We start from the raw sequence: 21,536 nt of genomic DNA, 5'->3' as shown, positions 1-21,536 counted from the left end.
TTAGAAAGATAGTATAACCACAGCTTTTTCAGTACCAGCGGGTCGACTTCCCTTGTTGAGTGTTAGCTGCTGCGCCAGTCAGAGCGCCAGATTCAACCGTTTTTTTACCGATGTTTTAATGGCCATTACTGAGTAAGAAAAATATTCTAGGACTGCATAAACGGAACGGATGTACCACAAGAATGGAATGAGGCTTACCTATCAACCATATACAAAAAGGGAGATCGTATTAAGTGCGAAAACTACAGGGGAATATCAGTAACAGCCATCGTGAGTAGAAATAGAATCGAAAACGAATACCAAGAAATAGATGCCGAAGAACAAGCAGGATTTAGAGCCGGAAGATCGACGGTGTACCACTTATTTACAGTCACTTAAGTAATAAGTAAAAAGGGCGATATAAACCAAGAGCTACATCTTCTGTTCGTGGACCTGCACGAGGCATACGACAGCATTCCCCATGTGAGACTTTGGGAAGCTATGGAAAAAAACAATATAAATGTGAAGCTAATAAAAGCCATATAATATAATTATATAAACAAAGAAAAGCTAGAATAAAAGTCGGCAACAAGTTAACAACAGGATTTAATGGAACCAAAGGTCTGAAACAATGGTGCTGTATTTTACCAACTCTGTTCAAGATCTATCTCGTACAAGTTCTCAAAGATTGGAAGCAAAAATGTAGAAATATGGAAGTACACTTAGGGGATAACATGTTCTACACACTGTGCTTCGCGGACGATCAGGTGTTCATAGCACAAGATTACGATGACATAAATTATATGACACCTAAGCTTATAGAAGAATATCGAAAATGGGGTCTCGAGATCAATACTAACAAAACAGAATATATGTGTATCGGAGGAGAATCACAAGATCTAATACTAGAAGAAGGGAAAAAATTAAGTGCTGCACAAAATACAAATATCTGGGTATGGAAATCACAAATGATAGGCTGTTGGATACAGAATTAAAAAACGAAACCAACTTGGAAGGAATGTTATGATGGTATTAAAAAAACATACAGCTGCGAAGTGTGGCCAATTAAGGAAACATCAAAACGACTGCTGGAAGCTACAGAGATGGATTTTTGGAGGAGAGCAGCAGGCAAATCAAGATTTGAACGAATAACTAGTGAACGCCTCAGAAAAATTATGGGCGTTACATACAAACATACAATAGCGGACGAGATAAAGAACAGACAACTCGTATGTCCAAAGAATGGCAAAAAGAAGCATCCCAAAGCAAATCATAAACTGGAAACCTGCAGGAAGAAGAAAACCGGGTAGACCGAGAAGAAGTTGGCAGGAAGGGATTGACAAATTTATGGAGGAAAGAGCTCCCGGAGACGGTGCATGGAGAGACAGACTGCATGGAGAGATGCCATCGGAACACGTAGAACGTTTTAAACCGATTAGTATATAACTGAGTAAAGGTTAAAATTTAAGACTTTAGAGCCAATGATAATATTAAATGTCTGGTATATTATGCTCGCAAAAGGACCCGACATGAGAATTTATTAGTTAGTTTTTCCTATTAAGGCAAGCGGGTTTGCTTAAAAGATTTTTTTCTGTACATCTATTGAAATGTCATAGTAGAGAACATGGATACGCAATTTCATTCAGTGACATTTTGATAAATCGCGAGAATACGCATAGAAATAGAGAAGATACTTGTACAGTCTTCAAAAGATTTTCTTTTTCTACAAATGAATAGATTACAAGATTGTGTAACCAGGGAAAGCGAACATTAAGATATGCAGATGGGTTTATTTTATTTACTATAGATATTAAAAAAATGACAAACTGTAGCGTTTTATTTTTCTTTTTATAAAATTCCAAATTTTAATATTGCTGGCGCCATCTATTCGCTAGATGTTAAACTTCATTCAGTACAGGTAGCGGTTCCTTTCCATAAAAACAAATTTCATTCAGTATAGACGATAGAGTTCGCTTAATTGCCTTTGGTCATATGACCTGTCAATTCGAAGACTTCCGTTTTGCGAAAAGGAGGAAGGAGACTTTTTCCGAGAGATTGAGATCAGAAAAAGACGCGTGGTTCAGCGTCCGACGAATCTCAGAGAAAAAGGGCTTTCTGAAACACTTTTCCTAACAGTAAAGGCACGGGTATCCAAAGGTGGAGATTTGAAATCCTGTAGAATATGCTGTTCAGAGCCTAGTTCGTGTTTTTTTGGCCTTTTCCTGGAATAAGATCACAGTAAGTGTATCTACCATTTTGTATCGCCATGTCTAACTAAATTTTATTTCAGTTATTCCCGTTTTTTATTTATTTTGATAATGTTTGATTGTGCATTACTGGTTTGGATCGGCATTTAGTTTGGCTATATTTTGGAATGTGTACAGCTGATTTTCAGACCGTAAGTTGTTTTTTTTGGTATTCGGTGACTGTTCTGAGAGTTTTTTTATAGAGCAACTGGCGTATAAGAAATTGACGTATAAGTAATTGGCATATGAGTAACCACTTTTGAGACAGTATTTATGACTCTACATTTATTCTACTGATATCGAAGACTCCTGCTACTATCGAAGAGTCTACATCCACTTCCGTTAGTCTGGAGACTGCCTGCCTATCTGTTCACTACGTCATAAATTAAAAAAAAAATACAGATAAGTTCTAAGTTCAACACACAAGGTATTCCCTAAATTTTTTTTACTTTGAGATAATATTTTGAATATCTCTGTAAATTGTTGTCATTTATTCCATATATTATAGTCAAAATTTACCTTTTAGTTAACATTATAAGTCATGCTTTGTCCTTAACGGTACGTTTTACTTCAGTATGATCTTTTATGTGAGAATCGCTAACACGGATTCATTTTTGAAGGTTATTGTACACGATTTGTTTCGAAACATCATCGTATTGGTACTTACATAAATTTCACCTGTTTATATATTACGTAGTATAGTATACTGAAGAGAACTTTAACTAAATTTGAGTTTACTTAAAGCAACTAACGATTTCATTGGGATAATTGAAACTGGGTTTAAACTGATTGATAATTGTGTTCGTTTTTAAATAAATGTTCAACGTAGGATAGTTATATCTGACTTTTATTCTTGATGAACATAATAGACCCTTATTGCTGTTGATTATTTTATTTTAGCTATTTCATGATCAAATTTTCTTACTGGTTTCTTACTTTACCTTTTCATACCCAAAGTAAGTGGCGCCCTTTTTACTGTCTTTGACCATTACTATTTGAATACTTAACATCAATTTAAGAATCTTTGCAGCCTATACATTATTACTTTTATTTTATTATTTAACAACATTATTAAGTCACCACAGGTCACAAGTCTTACCTACGAACCCAGCTCTCCTCTAACCCTGAGCAACGGATACCTTTTTCTTTCTGTTTGAGTGATGACAGAAAAAGTCGTCACAAAACGTTACTAGGTGAACTGAAGTGCCAGTTTTTTGCTAATATTGTAGTACGTGTGATTGATCAAATGATCTGGAATTATTGAGACCAATCTATTTGACAGTTTTTGTCGTTTGTTCTGTATGTTTTTGTTTGCATTTCCATTCAAGTATTTTCTATAGTTGTCTGTCAAAATAATATCTTTACTATCTGAACAGACTTTAAATCACAAACTATCTTATATAATATATAATTCATATCAAATAAACTTTTAGTCACGTGGTTAAGCTTGACCGGCACAGCATTGCCCACTCTAACATATTTTCTTTTTACCAAAATATTTTAGGAAACAAAAATAAATTAATTATAAATATATAAACAGTTATTATATACATCAACAAAATTTACCTTGTTAACAACACTTAAGGGACATAATATAGGGTCATTATTACCGCTTTTCCGTTCAAATTATTCTAATAAAAAGTTGCGATGATTTTTTACGGCTATTAAGTTACCTTGTACACTTCGCACTAAAAGAGGTTCTAAATAGAACAATGTTCGACTACAAGATTTGCTGATAAACATTTTTAAGTATAAAATATCACAACACTATTTATTTAAACCAAAAACTCGTAATACAAAACTGAAGTGTCAAAACGAATGACAATGCCAGGAAATAAATAAATATATGCGGCAACATGACATTTTTTACAGTAGAGCTACCACCTGAATCCCCAGCGCGAAATTTAAATTCCAGTTAGTCATCCCGGCGCCGAATATGTCCATGGATGGCAACAATGAATTTAAAAATCGCGCCCTCGATTACGTAACTAAAAGTTTAATTGATATGAAATATATATTTTAATTCTAATGTTCAGTAATTACAAAGTGGCTTCATCTTCTTATATCTAATTATAGAATTCTTTACATGAGGTGGTCTGTCTTCATTTCAATTAAAACAATCCCTATTGTAAATTGTTTTCATGCACAATAGTGGGCCTGTCAGTTAATAGGCGTATTAAATGCAATTAATTTTAATTAAAGACATCTTAAACATTTCTATGCAAATTGTATAAATCATAGAATTGAAATGTTAATTCTACTTAGCAAACTACATAACGATGGTAATAATAATCATATTTTAGTATTTCATTTAATTATTCTATTATTAATTTTCCGTTGATTTAATGCCAAAAGAACTAATAATCTAAATAAATTAAATTGGGGCTAGTTACACCTTAACTGTTTTTTTTTTCTAGTAACTAAAGAACACCTCTTTTGAGTAACACTATAAGACAAGACATTAGGCTAATAGAACCACTTTAAAAAACCTAACTTCGCACTTTGAATGCATAACAATACCGTTGCAACTGTTCCTCATTACATGTGTTGTGCGTACAGTTCCTAGATGCATTTTCGATAGAATTGCAATTATTTGCATCAAATCTAAATATATATTCGCATGCACTTCGTTTACCGACTTTCTTTTCGACCAGTAGGTCATATATGATCAGAATTTTTGCCGGTATTTCATCCATTGTGAAACAGATTCGAAAGATTACTTCCCGTAGAGATGCTTTCGATGACTCAAGATACTTAATTTATATACGTTTCTTAAAGTATTTTGAATTTACCTGTATGATGCAATGTGTTTGTGTTTTCGTATAATTGTGATATAACTCAAAAATTCCATATGGGAGCCATGATCTTTTTTTTGCGTGACGCAAGATATTGGAAAGAGCCGATATCAACGACCAAAAGGCTTGAAAATCAAGCGCAAAATGTAGACTTGGTGTTTAATGAGAAGAAAACTATGTTTATGGCGTGGTCATATAGGGATTTTGAGAAGAGAAGATGTTACGAGGAAGTAGATACATTAATAAATAATAAACAACGCTTTATTGTACAAAAAGCTAAAATAACTTCATCGACAAAGCATTTACAAAACAAACAAAAGCACAAAAACAAATATACAAATAAGAAAAAATGTCATACAATACAAATCAATTCAAAAAAATTTACGTCATTAAAATTACAAATAAAACATACATGGACGTTGTAGAATACAGGCGTATCAAGAAAATTTTACAAAAGGAAAATTGTAAATGGATAAAATCATGCAATGAGTTATAAACTACCAAATATTAAATACTAGACCTTTAACCAGTGTGTGAGATGATCAAAATTTTAAAATTCAAAATTGTTCATGATTAAACATCAACAAAAAACGCATATAGAGCTCTATATGCGTTTACCGCATATAGAGCTCTCTCCAGTAAGTATGATTTCAGAGCTTTGCGAAATGCGGGAAAGAATGAAAGTGACTTGATATTCAAAGGCAAATACAGTACATTTTCTTGGCATTGTACAGTATTGAGCCCTTAACTAGTTCTGAGCTCGGGGTTGGCAGATAAAGATCGTGCTCCGTGTGGATAGTTATGAGATGGCCTTTCGGGAATAGCAGATTACGGATTAAGCAAACGGATTCAAAAATGAATAAAGAAGGAAGAGTCAGTATTTTGAAATTTTTAAAGAAATTCTGGCAGTGAGTTCTATTGTTCAGTCCCAATAAGTATCAAACTGCTCTCTTTTGAAGTTTGAAAATACGATCAAATTTTGTCGCGCAGCAACTACCCCAGAATGGAAGGGCATAACGAAGATGCGACTCAAAAAGGGCATAATAGACATTCTAGAGGTCTAGAGTTAAGTTCCTTAGAAACTGATCTTAGTGCAAAACAGGCAGCGCTTAGTTTCTTCGACAAATCTTCGATGTGCAAGTCCCATTTTAACGAGTTATCTACAACAAGTCCTAAGAATTTCACGACGAGTCCACGACGTCAATAGTGGTGTTATTAAGTACAAAAGGTTGTATAGTGCTTTTATATGACAAAACTTTAGTTTTTGAAAGGTTGAGGCATAGGAGATTAGAATCGCACCAAGATTTAATGGTGTGTAAGTCACTGGATATAGTGACATATCTAGGAATACATTCACATATCTAGGAACCGTATTTATAAGGAAACCAAATGTAACCCAGGAAATTGTGTCAACAATAATGACAGAAAATAGCCGTGTGAAGGAATGAAATGTGAATGAACGTTCAATGCAATGGAGAATTCGAGGATAGAAATTTGGGAAAGGAAAATACTGAGGAAGATTTTTGGAGGAAAGAAGATAGATAAAATGGTGGATCAGAAGAACAAACGAACAGACAAAGCGACTATGTTGTGCTCCGAGTATAACGGGAATAGCAAGAGCACAAAGACTGAGATGACTGGGACATATTAACAAAAACCCTGAGGTTGAAAAACAAGAGTTCCTAAAATGATAATGAGACGTGAAATACTTGTTGTCAACCTGATACTACTGTGGTTGGATTTCCTGTAACCCACAAAAAAATCAAAACCAACAGAAAGAAATCAAACGTAGTTATTGAACCTTATAACCAGAAAATATAAGCAAGATAAAATATTGCCGACAGCATTTTGGCCAATAATAAATCAGTTCTCCTTTCGTTCCAATTGCACCAAGCAAATTGCCCGCGATTTAAGCCGTTTATTGACCTTACACCACATATGGCCGGTGTCTGAGAGAAACCGGCGGCATCATCGCAATCTCGAATTCGTTTACCGAAATATAATTAAGTAGGTATGGTGTTCCTCTTGTCCTCTCTTTGCTCGAGAAAAGAGATGCTCGGTAATATTGCTTTCTCTTTCGGCAGACGGGCGACAAATATTCTGCAGGTACATCGAAGAAGCGTGTTCAATAGCTTAGAGTGGTTTAAGTGCGTGCATCCACAGATTTAACGCGTGCATCCGTAAATTAAAAAAAAAATTAAGAATAAAACTTACCCATTTTATTTAAGAAAAAAAATATTGACCGCCATGACACTCTTGATTGAAATTTAAGATTGAAATTTAACAATTTTGTTTTAAACGAAAATGTCAAAAAATGACATATGATATATGTCATTATATTCAGAGTGTCATTTTCTATCAAATGAAGTAGAAAAATACCGAGGGTGCTATTTAAAAATAAAAAGTTGTAGTCATTTTCGGTGAAACAGGAAGTGGTCGAAAATAATAGAATACGTCAATCAATCCTAATTTATGTCATTTACTAACATACTAAATCTCGTTTTTTTATCTGAAAAAATAAAAAGTTATAGGGGTGAGCCACTTTTAAGACTCACCCGGTATACAGGGTTGTTCACCACATACGACACGGAGTATTGAAGCTAAACAATTAGATTTTTACAAGCTGTAAATTTTGGGTTCGTTGAAGGGCTATTAGAGCTACAATTTAAAAATATTTTTACAAGACACAGAGTGTCCCAAATAAGTGAAAAATATTATAGTTGTGTTTTTTTAAATAGAACACCCTGTATATTATTCTATTTTTAGATTCTACAATTCAAATAAAGGTAAATTTGATTAAGGTATATTACACTTAAACCTTACCGTTTTTGAAATATTTTCAATTTTATGAAATTGCAGTAAAAATTTTAAGGCTTCATTTCGTCAAGGGAATCCAAGTTTTTAATACTAAATATTTACTGAAGTTTATTTATTGATCAGATATTATGTTGCAATAATAAACAAAATACTATCTTATACAGAGTGTCTAAAAATTTATATTAAATAATTACTAGCTTTAAACGACAATAACTTGTTTAATTTAAATGGAACACCCTGTATATTTAACGAGAATCAGATGCACAATTGATTGTCTATCAAACTGTATTATACCATTTTTTACCTATCTCTTCAAGTTTTCGTAGAAAATGCATTTTCTTATAATTTAGACCTCATTTATCACTGTACCCATGGAATATTGACATTTTAGATTATTTTAAAGATGTAAGAAGTTTTGGAAGAGTACAGTTACTAATATTATCGATATATTTCGCTTATTTTATTAAAAGATAAAAAAATTGTTTAAATATTTTTTGTTAAAGAAGGACCAATTAATATCATTCCATTATTCAAACTACATTAATTGATTGTTTACGTGGATTAATAATAATTGCTCCAAATACTAAAAAAATTAATTTTGTGTGTAAATTAGACAGTGTGGTAAAAAGTAACACCTTATAATTTTTTTTAATTTCTTGACGAATGCTTATTTATAAAAACAGAGACGTTCATTTTCATAACGTATTATTTTATTGATTTCTGAATCAAATGCACATTTATTTATTTTATTTTATGAATAATTCATTAATTAAAACAATTAAGTATGTAATTAACTAATTTTTGGGCGGAAATAATGGTGGTATATTAATAATTAGTAATAATTGGTATCCTCTTTTACAAAGATTTAAATATAGTTTTCTTTTTTTAAACAAATAGGCTTACAATATTATAATTTTTACCACCTGTAATGTATGTACATTTTGTACGTGTTGCTTTAAAAAAATCTAAAATGTCAATATTCCATGGGTATAATGATAAATGAGGTCTAAATTATAAGAAAATTCATTTTCCACGAAAACATCAAGAGATAGGTAAAAAATGGTTTAATACAATTTCATAGACAATTAAATTGTGCATCTGTTTCCGGTAAAATATACAGGGTGTTCTATTTAAATTAAACAAGTTATTGCCGTTTAAAGCTGGTAATTATTTAATATAAATTTTTGGACACTCTGTATGAGGTAGTATAATTTTTATTATTGCAACACAATATCTGATCAATAAATAAACTTCAGTAAATATTTAGTATTAAAAAACTTCGATAACCTTGGAGAAATGAAACCTTAATTTTTTTACTGCAATTTCACAAAATTGAATATATTTCAAAAACGGTAAGGTTTAAATGTGATAAACCTTAATCAAATTTACCTTTATTTCAATCGTAGAATCTAAAAATAGAATAATATACAGGGTGTTCCCTTTAAAAAAATACAACTTTAATATTTTTTACTTATTTGGGACACTCTGTATTTGGTAAAATTATTTTTAAATTGTAGCTCTAATAGTCCTTCAACGAACCCAAAACTTACAATTTGTAAAAATCTAATCGTTTAGCTACAATACTCCGTGTCGTATGTGGTGAACAACCCTGTGTATTGATCAATCGACTGATAAATTTGAGTCTATTAGAGGAAGTATAACCTAATTTTCATCGGTGCGGTGGTAAGTTATGTTGTTTCCAAAAAAATGGACTGAAATAAACTCCTAGAAAAATATATTATTGCCCCCTTTATTTAATAGTAAAAGTTTAAAATAATTTTTTTATACAAGACTGTGATTTTGAGTCTCTCTGTCCCTCAGTACAGGATTTTAACTATTTATTATGTACTCATATTGGGTCGCTGAACGTTTACCAATACCAAATATTGCTTATTAAAAAATATATTGCTATGTTCCATCTGCCTCCTCTAAATCTCGCACTTTATTGCCGGAAGAAACGCAGGTTTTATTGTTATTTAATAGCTCGATGATCGTTCAAGGAAGGATTACCATATTTCTTAAAGATGAGCCGCAGAACTTTCTCTTGCAAAAAATCGAAGAATTTCACTTTTTATAGAAAAACCTAATGCCGTGTATCCATTAGCGTTTAACCACCTAATTCCGTTTTGAGAGTTTGTCACACTTATGATCATTTTAGCCTATAGTATCAAGAAGAGAACATTTTTTTGTATTTTGTTTGTGTACAATTATACCGGGTGTTGCATCGTCGGACGGACATTGAAAATCCCATGTAAATTTTAATGGGGTCAATTATTGGCTTCCCTAATTATTTTAGAGAATAATTCTATTTACTCTATTGAACTCTATTGATTTACATCTATTGAAGAGTACTAAAACCCAAATTAATACGAATTAAAGTAAAATAAAGTAATCAATTACAAGGTTAATTATAGTATTATTACAATATTCAATAACTTATTAATTTAGGTACAATTAAATTGTTAGAACTTTAGGATTTAAGAAGATGTTCAAATATTCCTCCATCTACTGCTAGACAATAACGCAGGCGACCATAAAATTCTCTTCTTACATTCGCTAGTTGGTAAACTAAAATTCTATTGCATTCGGCAGAAATAGCATTTTTTAACTCGTCTAGATTTGGGTATTTTTTATCCTTGTATATCCTGTTTTTTAAATGGCCCCAGAGAAAGAAATCATTTGGCGAAATATCAGGAGACCTTGCTGGCCAATTTACTGTATGATTTAGGCCAATAACGTTTCCGTTAAAACTATTGTCTCAATATTCCCGAACAGCCATGGTACTATGTGCCGGGCAGCCATCCATTTGGTACCAAACTTCCTGATTTTCCCTAGCGCCATCATGTAAAGCAGGTAAAATATGATTTTCGAGTAGTTCCAAATAATATTCTGCATTTAAATTTCGCGTAACAAATAATGGCCCGATAATATTGTGTCCGAATATCCCTGCCCAAACATTTACTTTCTGTGGATATTGCGTCCTTGTTTCGACAAACCTGTGTTGGTTTTCTTTGTTCCAATATCGATAATTTTGAACATTGGGTTCATTACTTAAGGTAAACGTGCATTCGTCAGTGAAACATATGTTTTTTAAAAATTCCCTATCCGTGTTTGCTCTTTCCATCATATCAAAACAAAACGCCTGCCGCCGTATTTCGTCCCCATCTCGTAGCTCTTTGTGCTTTTCATATTTGAAGGAATAGTATTTTTGTCGTTTCAAAATTCGAAACGCTGTAGTGTGATCTATTCCTATTTCATCCTCAAGTTTCTTTGTGCTGATCTTTCCGTCGTTCTCTTCCACGCACAATAAAACTTCCAAGTCGGTATCATTTCTTGCATCTTCTTTTTGTTCCTGCCTTGCTTCACATCTGCAGTTTTTTATTAGGGTACTTTTGGTTTCAAATCTCTGGATATTCCTTGCGATTGTAGATTTTCCAGGTATCGGTCTATTCGGATACAGAGCAGCAAACATGTCCGACACCTTTTGATAACTATTTTCTTGATAATACCATTTAATCATCAATACTTTTTCTTCGGTAGTGTAATTCATGGCTAATATTTTCGATGTAGGTATGAGTTTTTAATAATAATAATAAAGCACTAAATAGATAAATTTCTGAAATGACAACTTCATTTGACAGTTATCTTTTACCTTGACTGGTGCTCATAAGTAAATACAGGGCCATAAGAAAGGAGAAATATTTAAAAAGAAATCGGCGATAACTCGTAAACGGGCTAATCAAAAATATCTAAAGTTTTGATTGTGGGTTTTAGTGCTCTTCAATAAACCTAAATAGAATTATTCTCAAAAATAATTAGGTAAGCCAATAATTGACTCCATTAAAATTTACATGGGATTTCCTATGTCCCGCTCGACGATGCAACACCCGGTATAAGTTACTGATACAATATAAAATATCAGCGAGCACTCCACTAAATGGACCAAAACCGTTCTGCTTCCCATAAAGCGGAACTCAAGAACCTGAAGGACACCATCCATTAATGGTGGGAATTCCAATTCCTTGGGAGGAACTCGTTCCTTAGTTCTAGTTCCTCCAGAGGAATAGTTGAACTAGGTATTTAGTTCACAATAGTTCCCGACTAACATTGACGTCCCCGTTGCTTGCTAATGACTTTCGTTGGCAGTCAGAACTATTCACAGTATGATCTGTATATTTTTTATAATGTACGAAATATAACGAGAGGTGTAATTGCGTATGTTAAAAATATATAGGTAAGTTTTATTGCAGATAAAAAAAAGAAAAAAGAAAAAAGAAACTCAAATCAGAGTTTAAAAAACTATATCACAGATCAATTGGAGCAAATAATACGACAATTTTACGAAAAATTGCATTTTTCCTTATTTCTTTTTATAAGATATTTCTTAATTTTAGGGACCTAAAGTGAAACATTCCCATAAAATATTCAAAGAACAAACTAAAAATCAAACACAGTACCCACGACAATTTTCTGTGGTAATTATACGCCGGCTGTGGCAATAGACAAGGCCGAATCTATCGTCGTCGCCTTGTATTATATCTCGGATCTACCGACTGAACAGATTCCCGTGAACTAGTCTTTTAATTAGTTCCTCTCAGTCCTTTCGGTCCGGGACAGGTAACATATGGCTGGCACTCTCTATTCTCGCCTAGCATCGGGCTACGATCGCGCTGGCCGATCCGTACAGTCTCGATCCCGGAATAGGTCCTAAGAAACTAGTTCTTTGAGAAACAGGGAGCTAGTTCCTTTCGTTCCAGGGTCGGAATAGTTCATTGGAACAAGTTCGTTCACGAACTACACACCTCTACCATCCATAATAAGAAATGGAAATCCTCCAACGGTCAAAGACACCCAAAGAAATTTATCTGAACTTACGAGCAAGAAAAATCAATGATTTTCCTTAATTTAAGTAAGAACAATCTTCGGATTGTCACGAGGTTTTTAACAGAACACAGTCTCAGAAGAATGTCACACAGTCTCTATAATCACAGTCTCTATGAACACCTCAGTAGACTGAAGCTAAGAAGCAACGACGAACGCAGATTCTGTGGAGGAATTGGGGAAACACCAGAACACCTCATCACTGACTGCGCCGAGACGGCAACCATTCCTACCATAAACATTGGTACGACTGATATCGAAGATGGAGAACTAACCTCTATAAAAGCGTCTCGGATACTGGCTTCTGTCAAAGTCCTGAGACTGTTTGAGGTTGATAACTGAAGAAAGAAGGACACAATATAATGTTCTACTATCTACTAATGTAATGTTCTTGTTAATTCATATAAAAAAAAGAGGTTGAAAAATTTGTACAGGGTGGTCGAAATTGGTCTGTTTTAACAGAGAACCCCTATTTCCTGACTAGATAGATCAAAACCGACATAGATGTCATGGGCTCGATTTCTGAGACATGTTTAATGGCGTAAACCGCCTATTGATATTTTCACTGCCAACTGAGATACGGGGTCTTTTTCAATTTTTTACGATTTGTAAAATTGCCCATAACTTTTTATAACAAGGCAGTGACGTAGTCAGTTTTTTTCTATGCGTGCTCTTTTTGTCTTTTTTCAGTTTTGCTCTGTCTAGTCAGGAAATAGGTTTTCTCTGTCAAAACAGACCAATTTCGACCACCCTGTACATGAAACAAAATGCAAAAAAAATAATATGAAGTAGACTATTGATGTTCTAAAATGATAAAAATCAATGATTATAAAAAAAATTGTTTGCTTGTAAGAGAATTACTGGAAACAGCAAAGTTCTTTATATAGTAACTCGTTGACTCAATTTCTCGAGCCATATGACAATAACAGATGCTCAGCGGTATTAAAACTGCGTTTAAATTATCCATTTAATTTCGTTGACAGGTCTCTCAGAAGTGCTAAATAATTACTAATCTGTATAATTAAATGCTATGAACGAGTGAAAACGACCTTTTATATTTAAAAGAAGTTAAAACACTTCTCCTTTTGTTTGTTTATGTTAAGTGAATGCGTTTCACGTATTCCTGATAAGGGAGGGATACTAATCTGCCAGTCTTTATAGTGGGAGTCGCCGTACGAAGGGGTAGTAAATGAAAAAAGAAAAAAATCAAGATCAGATAGTCAAAAAGAAAACCTTAAGAGTCCATTTCACTAGTCCAAAAAAGTAGCAAAATAAGCGTTCGGCATTTAACGTTTTATGTAAAACTGACTAGGTGTTTTTACACAAATGAAGAAGGAAATTAAAGATAAAGGATTATACTATATCCGTATTGTAGCACATTCTTAGATAACTTCTTTATTTTTAAGATTTTGATGGTCAAACATCAACAAAATATTCCTTATGTTTGAACTAAATTTTCTCGAAAATAAAGACATAATTTAAAATTTCGTTACAATACGGAAATAGATTGAAGTTTTGTGATTACAGTGATATATAATTTATATGGTTTTGTCATAAATTACTCGCTATTTTATGACAAATGCTGAAGCTCTACAAACCTTAATCAAGTCTTAATCAAAGTACGTGTGTTTGGAATTTTGGGTGTGGCTTAACACGACAGGATCGGGCTAAGCTAGACAGATTTCTCAAATATATTATTAATTTTCCTTTTTTCAATCAAACCCTCTTTACTCGACCCCTGAAAGCGACCCGAACATTACAACGTAATAGACTCTTAAACAAAATGAATATTAAACAAATATAGGTAATAACATGGATTATTTCTTTTCAGGCAAAACACATCTTATTTCTGTTGGAACTGATACTAGCACTACAGTTTACGCTATCTGAAAACACTGAAACGACAGAAAGTATTACAAGTACAAGTACTACAGTCAACATCGACGTTTCATCAAACGATATCGCTTCATCTTCAGAACACAACAAACTCGATGCTAATCTAAGAAGCGCATTATTAAAAGTAAGGTTTTATATTGCATATAATCCTAATAAATACAAATTTCTCATTATATTAAACATCAAATTCTACTTATTTCATCTTAAAGCTTAAATTATCTCCACAGAAGCTTTTTCAGATAATGATTTACTAAGATTTAGTGAAAATAAATGTGTTTTATTCTTAATAATGATTATTTTGTAGGCCTTAACAGAATTGGAAAATGATGACAGCAGCGAGAATCCATTTTTGGACGAGGCAAAAAATATCGAAAAAGCTAGAGCTAGCAGTATCGCAATTGTCACTAAAACAGACAGTACCAATGAACAATCAGTTTACCGGTAAGTAAGAAATAGAAAAATATCAAAAAGATGACAAATTGCAGAATATAAATCGAAATTTATAAGACGCTAAGCTAGAATTTTCTTCCAGATTGGTACATTCCAATGCAACGCAGCTCGAAAAAGAAAACAGCGAAACCACAAAAACCTTATCAAGCAGAGACACGCAGAAAAACGATGACAACGATGATCCAGGGAATTCTGTGGACCCTGCCAAGAGTTCTGAAGTTTTCGTCACCAGTTCTTCTAACAATTTCGTTAGCGATGAAAACAGAAGTCCGGTTTATATAAAACTGGCTAGTTCCAACTCGTTTAATTCCATAACGGAACCGGAAAAGCCGTCAAAGAGCCTTCCAGGTGAAAAATCTTCAATTCAAAACGAAGAAGAGAATAAACAGATCGAAACGACAACCGTGGCAATTATAACTTCGTCTACTGAAGAAAACGAAGCCAAAGTTGAACAGGTATGTTTGAACATAAAATTTCTGTTAAGTACATTTTTTCATGACATTAATTCAAAGTATTGTTGTTCAGAGTAGCGATGGGAACTATCGAATGAATTAGACTATCGAATGGTTACTGAATGAATGATTTCAACTATCGAATGGTTTTATTCGAATAAAATCATTCATTCATTTGTATACTAAAGCATATGTGACAACCTCGCCGTGCGACTAAATGGTTATCGTTGCGCCACGAGCCACGACTATCGAATGCTTTTGATAAATGAAATTTAGTATTCGTTTGATTTTTGTGTGCGTCAGTGGCATTATTAGTTCTTCCAAATTTTTATAACTTCGCCTTGTAAATACTATGCTATTTTTGCCTTTATTAAAATATTTAAAATACTAAAACAGTAGGTTTTTTTTAATTTACGATTGTGTGCGAAGTGGTCAAAATTTTTCCGAAAATTTGTGTGATTTTCCGTAGCCCGATCTTTCAATTATTTAATTTTATATGGAATATTATGGTTAGGTTAGATTGCATTTTTTTAATGGGAAATTTTGAGAAGTAGCAATTTTTAAGAGAGATGAGATGAACTTACAATTAATTTTAAAAATACATATTTGAATTTTATATGTTTTAATAATATGAATTAGTTGAACTTAATAATCATATTTAAGTAATGTGGTTAAGTAAATGGTTATCGAACTCAAATTTTGGGGTGAGAAACTTAAATTGAAAGTTTTACACGTGCCAATTTAAAAAAAAAGTTAACAATGTTTTTATTTTGTTTATGCTGATTCTCTTACATGTAGTTTTTGCGAAGAAATATTTAATTTATTTTTTAAAGTAAATGCCAGTAAAAGTAAATATTATTTTTAAATAGTAATATAAAGTAATAAAAAGTAATATAAATAATTTTGATTTCTAATTTTTTATTTATATTTTCCTTTCATTACACTTCATGATTAGAAAATTAATAAATGTTTATATTTCATGATTTTAAAATTTGTTGTTAATATAACAAATTAGTTCTGTAATTATTATTATTTAATAAACCAACGTTGCCATTTAGAGACTATATTATTTTTAAATAGGATCTAATATAAATACTTTTGACTTCTATTTGTTGTTTATATTTTGCTACTACTTAAAAAAATGTTTATATTATTAAATGATTTTAAATTTTGTTGTTAATAGGTACAACAAATTATTACTGTAATTATTATTTATTAAACCAGTCTTTGCTTAAAAACATTAAAAATCATTTTCCTACATCCAAAATAAAAAGTATTATTGCATTGTAACAACAGAATATTAATAAAAAAATGCAAAACATATAGACATACTATCCCTAACTAACTAATGCTAAAGAATAATATTCTTTGCTAATACCAACTAATATGAATATATGGCAACAGCGCCCTACATAATGTATTTTCTGTGTAAATACTAGCACCTCAATAAAAAAAATAATGTGTCCTTATCTTTATTAGACTGTGCAAAAAATCAAAGATGCCGGCTTCTTTCATAGCATTGTCACCGACCACTGTTGGGTTTCTAGGTAAGAAACCTACGTCGCCGGACGACAACTAAAATCCAGTTTATATTTTATTAAAATCAATCCTGACGAATAAATGAATTTGATAAATGAATGAATTTTATAAATGAATGGTTTTTGCTGCCGAATTGCAACTATCGAATGTTTCGATAGTATTCATTCGATAGTTCCCACTACTAGTTCAGAGTGTTTATCTTATGAGGAAATCTATAATCATTAAACACAAACTAACTTTTATCTATTGACTGTAGAACTGTCTGAATTTTTCAAGAATTATCACTTATTATGTGTAATTACGAAATGGAAATATAGAAGTTTCTGAATACAAAAATTTACTTTTTTTAGGTACAGTTTTTTTCCGCACCCTTGGTAGCTGCATTTACCGTCCACCAGGATGAACAGGGTCAACCAAAGAAAGTTGAACCTATTTTTAAAAGTAGTTTGGATCCAATCAAGCAAGAAAGCAAGGGAGAGGCTAGGCCAGTAGTTCCACGAAGCCAGGTATACAGGATTGTCCGAACTGTTTTCCGGAAACTTCGGCAGCATATTTTACAGATAAAAATAAGTAAAAAGTTCGTATAAATGTATGTCCTAAAATGCTTAGTTTCGGAGATACAGGGTGTAGAAATTTCATTTTTATTTCGATTTTTTCCAAATAATTTATAAAGTAACGTCAATATTTGGATGAAAATTGGTGTCTGGGAGTTTTTTGACATGAGAAATTTGATTTTGATGTCCAAATGACTCCTACTGATAGAGGGCGCCATCTACATATTTTTTAACCAGTTTGAAGAGTATGTACGGACTTTTCGTCCGTACCTGTATAAAACTACTGAGTATAAAAATATACATTTACGAAGTTTTTTCCGTAAAAAAGGTCTGTTGCTAAAAATCGCTACGAGTAATGGTTCTTAAGATATTTGGAATCGAAATTATCAATACTTATCATCGACATAAATTAAACATATTGACTATAAACAGTTTACTAGCAAAATAAAAACACTAAATCACCACAATACACCAAAACACTTTTACTTTTACACTGGACGCGCGTTTCGCTAACCATGTTAGCATCATCAGCAGATGATTATAAACTAAAGTACAATCTAAAAGTTGAGCGTTTATATACACGCTCAGTGGGCAACGAGTGGGCGTGGCAAAATCTAGCCAACCGAGTCAGAGCCAACTGAGCGTAACAGTTAGATTTCCGCCACTAGAGTAGTAGGAACAAAGAACTTGAAGGAATTGGACCGTTGACTCTGTTCATACTATCTTTACATTTATTAATTCTGATGCTTTCATATGCATCTAATTGCCTGTAATTTGAGACTTGTATAATTAATTTTAAATTATTAAGATCTATACAATGTTCATTATCAACAATATGTTCGGCAACGCAAGATTTATCCGGTCTACCGTATCTAATCTGAGCTAAATGTTCTTTAAATCTAGTTAATATTGATCTTCTAGTTTGCCCAACATATTTCTGATTACAATCTTTACAAGAAATTTCATAAATACCCGATCTTTCCAGTGGAGGTGTTTTATCTTTTGGATTACCTAATAATTGTTGTAATTTATTATTAGCACTATACACAAGTTTATAATTGACATTCTTAAAAATTCCTTTTAGACCACGGGATAACTCTCTATCAAACGGTATCGAAAAATATTTAGACGTATCTTTCTCCACTTGAAAAGTCGAATTTTCAGAAATCATTAACCTATACCTACGTTTTCTAATTAATTTATCAACTCGTGAAGGAGAATATCCGGAGAATAGTTTACTAGACTGAAATCATAAATTTGAAATATAAAGTTCAATAGAAAAATGTATAATAAAACTTCAAAAGAAACTGTTTTATTTTTATTTATTTTTAAACTTCTACACCCTGTATCTCCGAAACTAAGCATTTCAGGACATACATTTATACGAACTTTTTTACTTATTTCTATCTGCAGAATATGCTGCCGAAGTTTCCAGAATACAATTTGGACCACCCTATAGAAAATAAATTAATTCAAATCAGTATTTTTTATTAGAATAAGATAAAATACTTTTTTTAATAATTGCAAAGTTAATATTTATTTATATTTATTAATAAATGTATGTTTATGTGCTATTTCAGCAACCTCAGCAACAGCCACAGTCCCAGCAACAACAGAAACAACAACCGCAACAACAGCAACAACTGCTTCAATCTCCCGAGTTTAATAATTTCGATCTCAAGAAGAAACAACAAATTTTGGAACTAGAACTGGCCAACATACGCAACCAACAAACTTTGCAAGATGAAAGCTTGAAACTGCGAAACAGCAACCCATCTTTCACATCTAACAGCTTCCCTAGTTTTAATCAAAACTCAAATTTCCAGTCTCTACTACAGAACGGTTTTAACCAAGGCAAAACTCAACATTTTAAACAACTTGAACCAGTGTTTAGTGAACCAGATCGAAGCATTGTTACCAAACTGGCTTCTGTAGATCCTGAAAAACTTTTAGACGAAAATGCAGTGTCGATTTTGAATAAATTCAACCCCAATAACTTTCAATCGAATATTAAGAATTCTGCGGATGTATCTTTCTTGCCGAGTGTTTCTTTTAATCCTTTGGTAGAAGCCAGGAATACTCTACCAGTCGTTCAGTCTTTTTTGTTACCCAACAAAGAGAAATCTTCTAAGTTCAGACCAAACCAGATAGAAGGTTTTAATACAAACTTTAACAATATTCCTATTTCGTTACCGACTTTAAGTGCTCCAGTCAATTTTCACAGTAATAATCAGAACTTTTTACCAAGTTCTAATCTGATACCACCCAATATCAGGAGTAACATTGCTAAAAATACTCAGGTTCAGAATACGAACAATTTTCCAAGCTTTAATAACCCAAACCAAAACCTGTTTCTACGACAGGAACCCATTAATAACGGATTTGGTCAGAGTACTTTCTCGATACTACCCTCAGACGAGCCTTTTAGACCAAAACATGAGATCAGCCTAGTCAGAACAAACGGGTTCTTAAGACAGAATAACGAAATTTCTTTCCTGTCTCCTAAACTCAATTCGAATCTCAATCAAAACTCAGGGTTCTCTGCTTTCCAGCCTCAAAACTTCAATAACAATCCTCAAAGCAGTCGATTTTTGAGGTCAAACCATGAGGGAACTGTGACGAATTTGAACAGTTTTAACATTCAACAAAGTGTTCAACCGTTTGAAACTCAGAGCTTCGCAGCTTTGGTTCCTAATACTAGGGTTTTCAGGTCAAATCAAGAGTCGAGTTTTTCTAATAACGATCCCAATGAGGTTCCTATAGGATTAACTCCACCAAAAATCACGTTTTTCGATAATTCGTTTGGTTTTAGGAACTTGTAGGAACGAATCATCTTGTTGAATCAAGCAAGTGTGGCATTGGTACAGATTGTACGTATTTATTTGTAGAGTTAGAGCTCAACCATGATGTCGTTCATCTCCAGTATTTTACATAAACTAAGTCAGCTTATCTGATTGTTTTAAGTGTTATTTTTAATATTATATGGACTTTAAATTGTACATTCACAGTTATTAAAAATAATGAAGCAAAAATTAGCTGGGCACAATAATTATTGTTAAGATATAAATGTATAAAAAATCTTTATAAATTTATTGATTGTTAATATGCCATATTTCTTTCAAATTTAGAACAATAGTATATTATGTGTAGATAAAATGGAAAATAAACAAAAATTATCATATATATTCAAAATCCAACTTCTGATATTAGTTATGATTTATGTTTAACTTGAGATATGAAAGGATATATGTAAAATGAAAAAAAAATCGAATAAATTATGATATTTTAGATGATGTAAACTATAACTCTCAATTAGTTTAATAGTTTTAATATATCAGTAATTGTTTAGACATTTTTCAAATTCAAGTTCTTAGTTTTTAAGGACGTAAGATTGTTATGTACAAAAAATAATATTTATTGTTATAATTAGGTATAATTAATGGAAAGTCATTATTATTTATGTGTATCGAACTTTGTTGTTATATTTTACGAATTTACGTTATATATAAATAAAAGTATTTTAGAAAAGTATTTGGTTTTCTCTAGATTTGATCTACTGTTCCGAAGAATTTCCATATTTTATACCTGCGGGCAATGGTAGCATATATTTTAAAAAATATACGGGGTGATTCGCTCATATTATCTTAAGTTAAATAAGTCTTTTAAATGGATTTATATTTTTCTACTCAGTTCATTTACTATACAATTTCTTTTTCGAAAGAACCAAAATACCTTACCATGCTAAAATCTATTTAGTGATTTTGAAATAAGACAAATCCTAGACTAAATTTTAAATTCTCCAACAATCTTTCCAACAAATCAGAAATTATTAAAATCGATCCAGTCCTTCTTCTGTCTAACAAGATTTCGACAGACGAGATCCAAAAAATGGCAAAAAAACAGTTTACCTTAACCTCTAAATTAAAA

At 32.2% G+C, this 21,536-nt stretch overlaps 1 protein-coding gene across 1 annotated transcript in view; it reads left to right on the top strand.

Moving 5' to 3' along the window:
- The window catches only part of LOC115885647 (transcription activator MSS11-like), a 29,470-nt gene extending 8,333 nt beyond the window's left edge, over positions 1–21,137 (top strand). Inside the window, exons 2-6 of the mRNA XM_030904614.1 lie at positions 14,550–14,738; positions 14,919–15,055; positions 15,147–15,519; positions 17,406–17,561; positions 19,190–21,137. Of these exons, the coding sequence (XP_030760474.1) occupies positions 14,550–14,738; positions 14,919–15,055; positions 15,147–15,519; positions 17,406–17,561; positions 19,190–20,431 (2,097 nt within the window). The 3' untranslated portion in view covers positions 20,432–21,137. The remainder of the gene's footprint in view (positions 1–14,549; positions 14,739–14,918; positions 15,056–15,146; positions 15,520–17,405; positions 17,562–19,189) is intronic.
- Positions 21,138–21,536: the final 399 nt, after the last annotated feature.

Source organism: Sitophilus oryzae, unplaced genomic scaffold, assembly GCF_002938485.1.
Source record: "Sitophilus oryzae breed Bouriz unplaced genomic scaffold, Soryzae_2.0 scaffold_410_pilon_pilon, whole genome shotgun sequence".
In the NCBI taxonomy this organism is placed as follows: domain Eukaryota; kingdom Metazoa; phylum Arthropoda; class Insecta; order Coleoptera; family Curculionidae; genus Sitophilus; species Sitophilus oryzae.
Note: the sequence above shows the minus strand (reverse complement) of the source record. Positions and strands in the feature narration are given on the sequence as shown.